This window comes from Penaeus monodon, chromosome 9, assembly GCF_015228065.2.
Source record: "Penaeus monodon isolate SGIC_2016 chromosome 9, NSTDA_Pmon_1, whole genome shotgun sequence".
Taxonomy (NCBI): Eukaryota; Metazoa; Arthropoda; class Malacostraca; order Decapoda; family Penaeidae; genus Penaeus; species Penaeus monodon.
Genome location: NC_051394.1, coordinates 42,533,215 through 42,548,214, shown reverse-complemented (window position 1 = coordinate 42,548,214; position 15,000 = coordinate 42,533,215). Strand labels below are relative to the sequence as shown.

Sequence of the window (15,000 nt, the reverse complement as noted above, 5' to 3'; positions counted from 1 at the left end):
GAAAGTTCACTATCAGGTTGCAATGATTTATATGGTTTGTACCATAACATCCACTGTCAAGTTACAGTGCTGTACTCTTTAAGGATTAGTACCATAAAAAACAACTCAGGTTACAGCGTTATGCTGCCCAGGGTTTAGCATCTTAGCACTGAGCATCATTAAGTTACAGTATTGACTAATTGGCACCGTAATATCCAATGCCCTAATATAGTATAGCACTATCCAAGGTTTAACACAAAACTACACTGCCAAGTTGCAGTGTTCATTTCCATTAAAATACAATCTCGTAAAAGCACTACACTGCTCATTCTAACACCCTATCTGTAGGAAAGATGTATACGCTACAACGTAAGTAAGAGTTAGTGCAGGTTTTTGCGATGGCACAAAATGGGGGGGCTTTTGGCTAAAATTTTAGGCAAAAAAATATTACCACGAAATTTCCCCAACCCTCAGATCAAGAAATGTATGATATAAGCGTATCATCTATCAGGTAATATGTGCACCACATTTTTTTCGTAGGTCGGGAAAAAAGGCTAAATGAGGGTAACGAAAACAAAAATACAGGTTTTTTATCAAAAATTTTAATGCAAAATCAGTGTGCCTTTTTGAATATTCTTTTTTGGGAAATTTTCTTATCGGGGGTCAAGAGGGGGGCCTGGGGCTTGTCAGAATTTTTTGCTTGGCCCGGGGTTTTGAAGTCATGGGGTTTAAACCCCCTCTCTCTTCTTCCTGGTCCTCTCTCTATCTAAATCTCTCCCTTTTCCTTTTCTTCCCCTCTTCTCCTCTCTCTCTTTCCTCTCCTCTCTTCTTTTATCCCCTCTTTTCCCTCTTCTCTCCCTGTCGGGCTCTCTCTCTCTCTCGGTCTCTCCCCTCTCCCGTTTTCTCTCTCTTCTGTCCTCTCTCTCCGGGCTCTCTCCCCTCGTCTCTTTCTGGCTCTTTTCTCTTCCCTCCTCCCTTCTCTCTCTCTCTTTCTCTCTTTTTCCCCGCTCCCTCTCTCTCTCATTTTCTCTCCTCTCCTTTTTCTCTATCTTTCTGTCTTTCCCTTCCCCCTCTCCCCTCTCTCTCCTTCAAAATTTTCTCCTCTCTCTCTTCTCTCCTTTTCTCTCTCCCCCTCTCTCTCTGGCTCTCTCCCCTCTTTTTTAATTTCCTCTCTCCCCTTTAAAACTCTCTTCTCTCTCTCTCTCTCTCCTCTCCCCTCTTTTCTTCTCCCCCCCCTCTCTCTACTTTTCTTTTCTCTCTCTCTCCTCTCTTCTCTCTCTTTTCTTTAATCCTCTTTTTATCTCCCCCTATCTCTCTCCTTTAAACATTTTCTCTTTTTCTTAAAAATCCTCTTTTCCCCCCTCTCTCCCTCTCTCCTTTCCTTCCTTTCTCTCCCCCTCTCTCTCTCTCTCCCCTCCTTTTCTCTGTCTGTCTCCGTCTGTTTTCTGTTTGTTTTGTCTGTCCCGTTGGGCTCTCTCTCTCTCTCTCTCTCCCCTCTCCTCTCCTGTCTCTCTCTGTTTTTCCCCTCCCGTTTTTTCTCTTTTCTCTGTCTGCTCTGGGCGGGCTCCTCTCTCCCCCCCCCTCTCTCTCCTTTTCTCTCTCTCCCCCTCTCTCTCTCTCTCTCTCTCCCTCCTTTTCCCATCTCTCTCTCTCCCTCTCCTCTCTCTCCCCTCTACCCCCTCTTCCCATCATTAAACATCTATCAAACACTCTCTATCTTTTTCTCTCTCCCATCCTCTCCTTTCTCCCTCTCTTCTGTCTGTCTTTGTCTCTGTCTCTCTTTTCCCCTCTCCCTCTTCTCTCTCTCTCTTCTCTCCTCTCCTCTCTCTCTCTCTTCTCCCCTCTTCCTCTCCCCCTTTTTAATCCTCTCTCTCTCTTTTCTCTTCTCTCTCTTCTTCCCCCTCTTTTCCTCTCTCTCTCTCTTCTCTCTCTCTCTCTCTCTCTCTCTCTCTCTCTCCCCTCTCTCTTTTCTCTCTCCGGGTTAAATTTTCTCCTCCCTATCTCTTCAATTATTTAAATCTCTCTCTCTCTCTCTTTTAAATCTCTCTCTCTCTCTCCCCTCTCTCTCTCTCTCTCTTTTTCTCTTTCCCCTTTTTCTCCTCTCTCTCCTCTCTCCCCTCTCTTCCCCCTCCTCTTTTCGCTCCCCTTCTCATCTGCTAAAATCTTTTCTTCTTTTTTTTCCCCTCTCAAATTTTTCTTTAAAATCTCTCTTTTCCTCTCTATTCCCCTCTATTCTGTTTTCTCTGTCGTCTGTCCTCTCTCTCTCTCTCTCTCTCCCATCCTCCTCTCCCCCTCTCTCGCCTCTCTCTCCCTCTCCTTTTCGCTCCCTTCCGGGTCTTCGGCCTTTAATTCTCTCTATCCCCTTTTATCCCCTTTTCATTCTCTCTCCTTTAACCTCCCCTTTTTCTTTTTCTCCCCCGCTTTTCCTCTCTCTCCTCCCCTGCTCTTTTCCTCTCTTCTCTCTTTTCCCCTCTCCTCTTTCTTTCCCCTTTTCTCTTTTCTCCTTTTTCTCGCTTTTCCTCCTCTCTTCCCCCTTTCCCCTCTCGCTTCCCCTTCTCTCTCCCTCTTCCTTCTCTCTTCTCCCTCTCTTTTTTCTCCCCCTTTTCTTTTAAAATCTCTCTCTCTCCTCTCCTTCCCCTCGTCCTCTCCTCCTCTCCCCTCTCTCTATTCCCCCCCTCTTTTCTCTCTCTCTTTAAAAATCTCTCTCCTCTTTTCCTCCCCTCCCCTTTTCCCCCTTTTTTAAATCTCCCCCTCTCTCTCTCTTTAAACCCCTCTCTCTCTCTCTTCTCTCTTCTCTCTCTCTCTCTCTCTCTCTTCTCTCTCCCCTCTCTCTTTTCTTTTCTCCTCCTTTTTTTCTTCTTTTCCTTTTAACTCTTCCTTTTTCTCTTTAACTCTCTTTCTCTCTTTTTTAACTCTCTTTCCTCTTTTTCTTTTTTTCTTTTCTCTCTTTTCTTTTTTTTAAATCTCTCTCTCTCTCTTTAAATCTTTTAAACTCTCTCTTTTTTTCTCTCTCTCTTTCCCTCTTTTCTCTCCTCTCCCCTCCTCTCTTCTCTCTCCTCTCTCTCTTCCTCTCTCCCTCGCTTTCCCCTCCTCTCTCTTTCTCTCGTCTCCCCTTTTCCTCTCTATTTTTCCCCTCTCTCTTCTCTCTCTTTTTTCTCCCTCGCCCCTCCTTTTTTCTTTTCCCCTCCCCCATTCTTTCTTTTCTCTCTCTCCCTCTCTCTCTCTCTCTGGGGTAGTAAAAAATAATAATATAATATATAATTATATATAATATATATATTTTAAAATATATATATATATATATATAAAAAACACACACACATACATACATATACATAATATGTTTTAAAAGAAAATATATATATATTAAAATATTTATATATAAAATATATATTAAAATATATAAAATATATATATGTGTGTGTTTTGTGGTGTGTGTGTGTGTGTTGTGTGTTGTGTTTTGTGTGGGGTGTGGTTTTGTGTGTGTGGTTTTGTGTGTGGGTTGGGGTGGGCCCGTCGTACGTATATTTCATGTTTTTTTATATCTGGATGAGTGGTGTGTCTGTACTGTTGTGTGAGTGTATGGTGTCGTTTTAGGCGGATTGGCTTCTTTATAAAATTATATATTGTACATACAAAATTTTATAATATCTATATATAAAAATATATATATATATAAAATACATATTATATTTTAATATATATATAAAATTTTAATAGATATTAAAATATAATAGAGAGAGAGAGAGAGGGGGGAGAGAGAAAAGAGAGAGAGGAGAAGGGGAGATGTAGGGGTAATAAACCCCATATATTAATATATTTATATAAACACACCACACACACACACACACCCCACACCCCACACACACACACCAAACAAAATATATATATAAAATTTTTATAATATATATATAATATATAAAGTATTTTATGTAGACAATGGTTTCACACACACAAAACACACACCACGCACACCACACACACACACACACACAAAACACACACACACACACCCCACACACACAACACCCACACACACACCACCCCACAAAACCACACCACCCCAAACACACACACACACACACACAACACACACCATAACACACAAAACACACACAAACAACACACACAAAACAAAACACACACACACAACACACACACACACACCACAAAAAACACACCACCCCACACCCCACAAAACACTAAAAGATATATATATATATTTTTATTATAATATTATATAATATTATATAATTTTATATGGGGGGGGGGGGGGTGTTTTTGGTGCAAATTATATGTTTTATATTTATATATATATATATATATAAATATATATTATATTATAATTATATTTTATATATAATATATTTTAAAATTTTGTGTGGGTGTGGTATATTTTATAAAAATATTAATTTATCTATATATATATATATAATTGTATATATATATATGTAGAAAATATGTGCCCACACAAAAAAAACCACACACACACACACACACACACACACCCCCCACACACCCCACCACACACACCACAACACACCACACACAAAACCCCACCCCAAAACAAACACACACACACCCCATACACACACCCCACAAACACACCCAAAACACACCCCACACATATATATTTTATAATACATTTAAAACAACCCTATATATATATATAAAATATAAAATATTATGGGGTAAAATATTTTAAAATATATTTAAATAAATTAATATATATAATATTTATTATAAATGATAGATATAGATAATTTAATATATGAAATTTTATAAATATATTATTATATAATATAAGTAAGTATATATATTAAATTTTATTATATATATATTTTAAAATATATTCAAAAAAAAAAAAATTATAAATATTATTATATAATAAAATATATTAAAACAAAAAAAAATATATATATAATAATTATAATTTTTTTTTTTTTTTAAAAAAAAAAAAATACAATATATACAATTTTTAAAAAATATTTTTATAATATAAAATATTTTAAAATATATATATATATATATATATAAACATATATATACATTATATAAATATATAAGTATATATATTTTTATATAATATATCTAAAATTATAATATGTATATATATGTATATATATGTTAATAGTATTTTAAAAATTATATTAATATATATATGTGTGTATTAATATAATATATAATATATTATATATAATATATTTATATAATATATTAGTTTGTGTGTGTGTGTGTGTTGTGTACTTATGTGTTATGTATATATTATATTAAAATATGTATATATATATATATATATATAAATATATAATATATATGTAAAAAATGTATATATATTATATATATATATAATATATAATATATATATTATTTTATAGAAAGAGAGAGAGAGAGAGGAGAGAAGAGAGAGGGGAGAGAAGGAGAGAGGTGTGGGTGTGTGTGTGTATTATATATTATATAATATTATTATTATATATATTTAATATAATAATATATATTTTAAAATTATAATAAAATTTAATAATATGTATTATTGTATTATATGTTGTATGATTTATATATTTACATATATATGAATACAGACACACACGAAACCACACAAAATTCATTAATATAATATATATATTAAAAGATATATATTATATAATATATAATTATATATATATATATAATATTTATTTTAATATATATTACAGACCCCAAAACCCCCCAAACACACATCATATTATAATAATATATATATAATTATATATATTAATATATATATATATATATAATATATTATAATAATATAATATGCATTTTATATTTGTGGTATGCATACACATTAACGGATATTTTTGTATATGAACGTACTGAAACTATATAAAGAGGACCTATTCTGATTTGCTGTATTTGCATACTATGACATGCTAATCCTTATCAATTTTTCGAAGTAAATCACCGCTGACCGCCCATTTTTTTACTCCACCTTATCCAGAAATAATGGTATTTCGTGCGATTTAGTGTGGTTGACTTTCTCCTTGCGATTTTCACTAGTTTCCCCTTCACTTCCTGACGTCCAAGGCGACTCCAACTTCTTTTTGCCTCTTCTTCAGTCCTTGGCGCGGGCAAGATTATTAGCGGCCTCCGATGGCGGAATTACATGCTAGCGCTCATGTTTATGGTGCGTCCTGTCCCTAAGCGGCGCCACCAAGGGGGAAAGCTGGTGCCACTCTCCTCCAGGCGGACGGTGTCACTTCTTTGGGCTGTTTCTAAAGGTGCCATGATACTCTAGGCTGATAGTGTCAGTTTCGAATGGTTGATGGTGTTATGGTATTCTAGGCTGGTGGTATCAGTTTCTTAGGGTTGATGATGCCACGGTAGCTGATATCATTGTTTTGTTTTAGTTGATGGTGCAACGGTACTATAGACTGATGCTGTTTTATGTTTGATGGTGCCACGCTACCTTTTGTTATATCTGATTAGTGTTGCAGGCTTTTCGGATGATAGTGTTACTTTTATGTTTGATGGCACTATTTAGTTAGCTGTGCAACGTTTCTTTATCATTGGGGGTGGTGATATATTGCTCTGGCATTATCTGATTGTGGTAACACCAAGTGAAGTTATGCAAAGGAACTCTATAAGAGATTGAGATAGATAGATAGATAGAGAGAGAGAGAGAGAGAGAGAGAGAGAGAGAGAGAGAGAGAGAGAGAGAGAGAGAGTGAGTGAGAGAGATGGAGAGAGAGAGAGAGAGAGATGAGCAGGAGGGGGAAGGAAGGAGCGAAGGAAGGAAGAGAGAGAGGGAATGAAAGATACGAGAGAGAGAAAAATAAAGAGAGGGAAAGCTAATGAACGATGCGTGCGTCCTCTAGACAAGAAGGTTGCACATGATACCCTGGCCGCCGTTACCCTCCAGACAACCCAAGGTACATATCCGAGGGCAAGCATCGAGAGCTAAAATACCACAATCGCGTTCCTTCATTCTACATTAATTTTCCATCGACATTTCGAGTCTATCTTGATGATCATGTGCACGAGCTCTAAATCAAGGAGCGCGCATTGTAAGACATCCCAGCGCTCCCGGTCGTGGCTATATAAGGGATCAAACAAGGTGTAGAAATTGAGGCACACATATAAAAGGCAATGACGCTGGCCATAAATTGTAGCCCTGGGGGTTACAGGGAGTGGAGGCGGGAGAAGGTGTGGGGGAGGTGGGAGAAAGGGAGGTTCAGGGTGGGGTTTGGGTAAGAATTGGGTAGGGGGAAGGGTGAGGGTGAGGCTAAGGGAGGGTGTTTGGGTGAGAAATGGGAGGGGAGAAGGGTTAGGTGAAAATGGGGAGAGGAGGAGGGTGAAGATGGGGAAATGGGAGGGGGAAGGGTGAGGTGGAGATGGTAGATGGTGGAGAGTGAAAAGTGGGGTGGGGAGGGAGGGATAGACAAGAGGAATGGGGAGGTTGAAATGGCAGATGGGGAAGGAAGGGAAGGAATTAGACGGGAGAGAAGATGAAGGTGGGACATAGGGAGGTGAAAGATAAAATAGCACAAGGAGGAAGACTTGGGGATGGAAGGTGGAAGGAAAAGAAAGTTTAAGCGGAAGAGGGGAATGGGGAAGGGAAGGATTAAATGGAAGAGGGGAAGTGGAAGCTTTAGGTAAGGGGGTTAAAGGGGGAAGGGGTAGGTTGAAATGGGAGGGGGGAGGGGGAGGGAGGGTTTATTTAGGAGAGGGTGAAAGTCACTGGCTCGAAGTCTCTGCTCATGGCAAGAAACAGGAAGGGCGAAGATTATATTTTTTTCCCTTCTTCCTCCACCTCCTCGTCCAGTCTTCTTCTTAATCATGTTTTATTAAATGGTACAAGGAGAGGGAAATGTATTCAAGTAAGGAATTCAGAATTTTTTTTTTATTGATGAATACAAAGGAACATTCTCCTCAGAGAAAATCAAAATTAGAATCTAATAAAGTTCTCCAGACATGTCTGTCTCTTAAAATAGAATCAAATCATGATGTGTGTACGTATATATATATATATATATATATATATATATATATATATATATATATATATATATATATATATATATGGGTGTGTGTGTGTGTGTGTGTGTGTGTGTGTGTGTGTGTGTGTGTGTTTCTGTGTATGTATATGCATGTGTTTGGCACATACACACACGGCACTCACTCTCTCTCTATCTATCTATCTATCTATCTATCTATCTATCTATCTCTCACACAGACACACACACGCACGCACACACACACACACACACACACACACACAACACACACACACACACACACACACACACACACACACACACACACACACACACACACAAACACACACACACACACACACACACTAACACACATACGCACAGACACACTGCATGTATTACGTATGTATGTATTACGTATATATCTAAGTGTTTATGTATGTATATATGTCAGTATGTGTGTGCGAGTGCGTATGGAAACGGTATATTTAGACAAGCGAGTTCCTTTGTCAAATCGACTTCGATAAAAAGACAAGAACATCCGGTGTCGCATGAACACCACGCGTGGTCTCGCATCCGACGGAAGCCGGACGCTAGCTATGACAAACTAGCCGACACTTACCAAGAATTGATATCTTTTGTGTGTGTTCGAAGCGCCTCCGTGGTTGTGTGTGAAGCCACTCCGCTATACCCCCTGTGCTTACGGTGATTCTGTTGAGCCGTTCTGTTCCGTACCAGAAGCGGACCTGGATCGTGTCAAGGTCTAGATCGTGTGGTCGCTGTGCCTGGGTGTCCGTGGTTCTTGGTAGGGATTCTGTAGCCTGAGTTGTTACACATGAACATCAAACAGCGTAAAGGAACATAAGCGTTGATATTAAAGGACATCCCTTTCCGTTATAATGAGATATATATAATTTCTGGTAATTGTTTATAGAAAAATTGCTCTTGCGATAATGCAGCTCGGACACTGAAAAAGTTATCGTTGCCTTTTCTCTTCATTAACAGCCAAGTCATATATGCTGAAAATCAGTATGACTCGAACTAAAACACCGGGAGAAACAACAGTGAAGTAAACGCAATAAAACATTTACATGTACACATAAATAGGGCATGAAATGCCATATTAAAGAAAACAGGTCAGACTCGTTACTGTTAGCCATTGGCATTTCCTTCAATACTAATATAATATATATAATAATATAATATATATATATATATAAGATATATATTATATATATATAGATATAACATAATATGCATATAAATATATTATATGTATAATATATATATATATATATATGATAATAATATATAAAATATATATATATATATATATATACATATAATATATAAATATATTTATATATATATATTATATATATATATATATATATATATAATATGTATTTATAATATATATATAATATATATTTATAATATATATATATATATATATATATATATATATATATATATATATATATATATGTATATATATATACATGCACACATCATTATTGATGTAATTTTTATTCATATATTATTAGTATATATTTCTTACTGTCGTTATTATCATTCTCACTATCACCATCATATTTTTTTTTATGTTATTAAGAGAAGACTGTCACACATTTTCAACAAAAAATATGCAAGGTACTGAGGATGATAAAGCCAGTAACGAACCATACATGTGAAATGAAGCTGTCCCATTCAAAGCAATTGCCGTGAGGGTCAGAACTAATCATTTCTCCTACCACCTGATGGCTGCGAGAAGTTAATTAGCATCGATAAATAACCATAAATCAATACCCGTTTGTGCCAAATCAGTGTGTATGGCTTTCACCCCCCATGGCCACCCAAGTCATGACTATCACTATATCACTCAAGGCTGTTTTCATGACTAATCGTCTGTCAAGAAGTCGTTGTTTCTGTCTGTCCGTTTAACTCAGTTGTCTGTTTGTCTATATGTCTAGATGTCTCCCTTCTCTGTGTATTTGGTTACCTGTCTGTCAGTTATTGATGTGCTTTCCATATGGGATATTTACTTTGTTTTCTTTCTTGCTTCCTTTTTCACCCATATATGTAGTATACATTCATGTATTTGAGAGACACTGTATTCTTTCCTAACTCCCTTATCTCTCCTCTCTTTCTCTCTCTCTCTCTCTCTCTCTCTCTCTCTCTCTCTCTCTCTCTCTCTCTCTCTTCTCTCTCTCTCTCTCTCCTCTCTCTCTCTCTCTTCTCTCTCTCTCCTCTCTCTCTCTCTCCTCCTCTCTCTCCTCTCTCTCTCCCTCCTCCCCCTCCTCCCTCCTCCTCTCTCTCTCTCTCTCTCTCTCTTGCTCTTCTCTCTCTCATCTCAAATCTGATGCTACACCTCGTTCTTCTTCGTCTCTCTCCCCTCCCGTTCTAGTTCTCTCTCCCCTGTCCCTGTGCGTCTAATTCGTTGTGAACGGAATCATTCGAAAATATGATGAACACCTCGGAGTTCTGTTTTCGGTACTGACCTCCCTGCCCCTAGGTGATATCGAGAAGCGTGAGTCACCTGAAGTAAAGTTCTCCAAACGAACCAAGAATAAACGGGAGGACGCAGGAGGTGCTTCTCCAGGAAGACCCCGGAGGCACCATGACGGGCGGAACCGTCATCGTGAGGACCCCCGGTCGCTGGGGCGTCACGGCCACGACCACTAACACGTCACCGTCTTTCAAGAGGACCATCATTACCTCCGGCCCCTCCATGGGGGCAGCCACGGGTGCTTCCGTCACCAAGACCTTCCATTTTAGCAACAATGGCACCGCGAAAGAGTCCATCACCTTCAGAACGGAAGGAGGTTTTGCAGAGCGAATTGTCACCACCGGCAAGAGCAACCAGCAGGGCGTTAAAGGGCGTCCCAACGCCAAGGGGAAGCGTGTCGTCTCCTCCGGAACCGCTGCCATCAACGATGGGAACAAACAAGCTTTCTTCAACATTGCGCCGTCCGTCAACACCGCAAGGTAACTCCGCCTGTTGATGGGATCGCCTCGCCTCTCGTGTGCTGTACTAACATATGCTTCTTAATCTTTATTCGCTCTGCCACCGAAGGCAAAGCGAAAGAAGACTGCATGATAGGAATGGTGCATGATATACGCGATGCTCTAGGATGCAGTACTAGTTTTGTGCCTCGTATGTTGTCTGGTCACAAAACAATGATAACATATATTCTCACTCGCTGCTTAATACTAATCCTCTACCTAATCTGCACTGTGAAATATCCACCAGAAGAATGTGCATACGAGGTAAAGTTGACCTCACCCCAACCCACTCCCTCATACCAGTTCCCCGCCCTCCTCTCCTGGGGGTAGACGCCGCACCCATATTTTGCGGATCACTATGCAAATTGCATGCACGATATTCTCAATATAGTACATATGATATTTTCATCAAATATATTTTAAGGCAATGTTAACAATTGTAACATTTCTTTACAGTCTGCGTATCTTCGTGTAGAGCATCTGTGTGTGTGTAATTATACAGATGTGTATTTTCTCTTTTAATTCACCACTGTTCGTTTTACATTACAAACGGTTATAGAAAATAAATTACGATGACACATCTACTTACGTGCGCTTCAATACGGGCTCCTATCTTAATGAGGTCAGTGACTTCTAAAAGGTCACTCACTCTGTTCGTTAAAATACTCTATACAGGTTCATGCTTATATTCACAAGGAAAGTTTTTAGTTATTACGATAAAACCTAAGGTAATGCTTAAGTGACATTGATGTCGAAGTGAACGAAAGAATGAGACACCAGTAACCTCTTCATCGCATCAGTATAATAAATTACAGAATTAGGTCACATGAGCAAAGTCAGGATGCCAGTCCTTTCAAGAAAGGAAATAATATAAGAACAGAGAAGTGAGCGGGTGTACAATGTGTGATGCGGTTGTTTTCAAAATCGACCCAGAACAAATGTTCACATGATCAAGAACGGATGTTCGCATGAAGCATGTTAAGACCAAGTGTCATGGCAGGTTAGAGCATGTGACCAATATTATGCAGTGGCATACCTCCCTACAAAATTATACTTTAATTAAGTGAATTAACTGCGTGGTCCAAAAAAAACTCCATTTTTTAGCTTACATGTATAAATTCGTTAACCTCATATAATAATATGAAATAATACTGGCACTACTCGGCAATTTTCCTGAATTGAATTATTCTACATTTTTTAAAACGAGCATGAACGTAATTATGTCGAAATGGAAAATAATACTTATTACTCCTGCAACTCGGCATATATATCTAGCCATTTTTACTCTTAAGGCTAAGCAATGCCACTGCTCGAAAACTGAAACGGTCATAAAAGAGTTCACCAAGCATTTTCTGTCTTATTGAAAAAAGCAATTGCAGTAACAGTCATCCAACAATGGGAATTTTTGATGCTACATAATATATGGTATCACTCGAACCCTAATACGCAAATTATTCATAGAAATGCACTTCTGTCCATGCTGCGCCCAGAGCCCACGGTTTTAACAGCCGATGATATTTATCTAATTAAAGAGCACATATACGTTAGGTCGTTCAACTTTCGCCTAAGCTGGATTAATTTAAGTCTAACTATAGCTTCTGTCTGCTTCAATACCATTATGTATGTTATGTGTACCAAGCAATACACATAGGACATGTGAGATATCGAAAACGGGAAATAAATGTAAATGGTTATGAGGAATATGTTTTTCAACGAAGTTCCTTCTCTCTAATATTAATGTTCATCTTCAGCACTTCTGTTTTCTTGCATAAATCGCTACAGGAAAGGACCATACTCAATGAAACTAATAATATAAACAAAATTGCATTACGGAAGTTCACGGCCCCTTGTCTTTCAGGAATACCACGCATGTTCTATGTTAATTTGTTTATACTTTACGATTAACGGTAGTTAATATGCTTTAAGCAACTCACAAATGGGTACCTTTATACTTAGACTATATATGTTATATGGCCCGCATACTTATGGCCTGTCCGATTAAGTAAAATTGACATCCTTGATGTATATCAAACAACAAACAAGCAAAAGCCGTTCACGTTACTTAGAAACGGAGACTTTCTTAATATTGAATATTCATATGAAAATAATTTCAGTAATTCCTATCTCCGAAGAAGACAAAGGAAGAGAGCACATTACTGTAGGTTTCGCATTGCGCTGCACTGCCACAGTTCCCTCCCTCGAGCCAGGCATCGGTTCTCGGAAAGGGAGATGTCGTGATCGCTTACAGTTCCCCCCAAGATCAATCTGCTCGCAAGTTTTCATCCTGTAGTAACTTACATCGTTTCTTGGCAGTCTTCCTTGTCGAGACCTTGTCAGCGTATTGGTTAAACCGAAGTTGGCATGTGAAGATAATAGGAAAATTACGTAGCAGAGCTAGCCTCGCCCCCCGTAGTATAGCTGGCATGTCCTACATCACCGGAATTACCCAGTCGCCCTTTAGGGAGTTCCTCCAATGCAAGAGCTCTCACGAAGGGGAGGAGAAGCAGCAGCAGCAGCCGGCGGAGGAGGAGGAGGATGCCACACGCCATCCTAGTGAGATTTGCACAATCTGCATGCTATGCCTGGCCTGGCCATGCCCTTGTTTGTTGACAGTAATACTACGCTACACTATTCCCATGAGGTTCGAGTCAGCCATGAGAAGAAAATTCGCTACACTTCATTACATTTGTCACCTTGGAGGAATACGTTCGCACATACGTACGGCCGTGATCATATTTTGGCAGTCACTGTAATTGATAGGTTGCTGGATTCCCCCGTATTTCTCGCTCCCATTCAAAAGTGTCAGTGCTAATTATCTTGTAGCTTTTCTAAAACATTTATAATTTTAGCACCATGTGTTCCAGCAACAGAAGGTGCCACCCAACCGCAGTTTTCAAACTGACTAAAGATGCGCATGCAAATATTGGAGAATGGTAAAAATAATGAATTTCCATTTACAAGTACTTCACAAGACACCTCAATGAAGAGCTTTGATGGTTTAGGACAATATTCTTCATCTTTAGCACATCGTTTAGAAGATCTCTTTGGAAGTCTGAATCGGCAGACAGTGGTTGCCATGCGCAGTATCACCCTCGCCTCACGCCACCAAAAAGAACATGCAGTTTAATCTAATAAGATGTATTTATGTAAGCATTCGTTGACATAATTTACACCTGAAAGTAAAAAGAAAATTAGACAAGCCTTTTCTTACAGCATATCCATTGCGCGACATCTTGGAGCCTCGTGATTGATTTATAGCATAGTATTCTTAATCCTGCAATGCATTTCATTATATCCGTTATCTGTTCATAGTTGCAAAGAAAAATCATAATAGAAAGTAACTGCACAAAAAATAATATATATATACGCAAAAAAAAAACAACCAAACCATATAGCAGTTTAATGATTTAGAGAGAGAACGAGAGTATGAAAGAGAGGAGAGGTTTTGCAGACAGCAGAAGGTTTCCTGGTGAGTTTCCAGCCAGGCGCGAGCAGTGTTGCCCAGCGAGGAGCTCCAGCCAGTACTCTGAGGGGAAGGTCACCATGCCTCGTCTGGATGAAGGTCATCTTCACTTTAGCGGGCCCAAAGATCGGTAGTTATCCCTTAACGGCCTGTATTCAAGATCGCATTTTCCTTTTTCTTTTTCTTTTTTTTCTGAAAATGAAATGAAACGAGACTTTAACTCTAGATCTGGTTCTTAAATATGTAGCTATTTATGACATAATGGTTTATAATAGCATCGTATTTAAGCTAAATGAATGCAGTGAGTATAGAATCAATGACTATTATTGTTTTTCGGCATGTTATTTATTATGATTTTCATGTGGCGTTGCAAAATCACTACGTCTGAAATCCCTGAGGACATTCACCCATTCGAGCAGACCAGGCGAGTCACGGGTTACCCTGAACCAGTCATTGAAACTTATCGTGAATGAATTATTGCAAGATATTGATCACAATAGCAAGTGGTAGCGGGGGCTGCCGGCCCGGACCGCCATGGTGCCAGTACCAAGTAGCACCGCGTCGCGCCTGCTCGTC

The 15,000-nt window shown here is 38.6% G+C and overlaps 1 protein-coding gene across 3 annotated transcripts in view; it reads left to right on the top strand.

Moving 5' to 3' along the window:
* Window positions 1-15,000, top strand: part of LOC119577175 (protein PRY2-like) — a 51,953-nt gene that overhangs the window by 15,696 nt on the left and 21,257 nt on the right. The window contains exon 1 of one of the 3 annotated variants that reach the window (XM_037924890.1): window positions 10,527-10,943. The exons of 1 other annotated variant lie outside the window; for it this stretch is intronic. In XM_037924890.1, coding sequence (XP_037780818.1) covers window positions 10,576-10,943 — 368 coding nt within the window. In that variant the 5' untranslated portion in view covers window positions 10,527-10,575. Of the gene's footprint in view, window positions 1-10,526; window positions 10,944-14,372; window positions 14,555-15,000 lie in introns of those variants that run through there. One more of the 3 variants, XM_037924893.1, reaches the window with a different exon arrangement.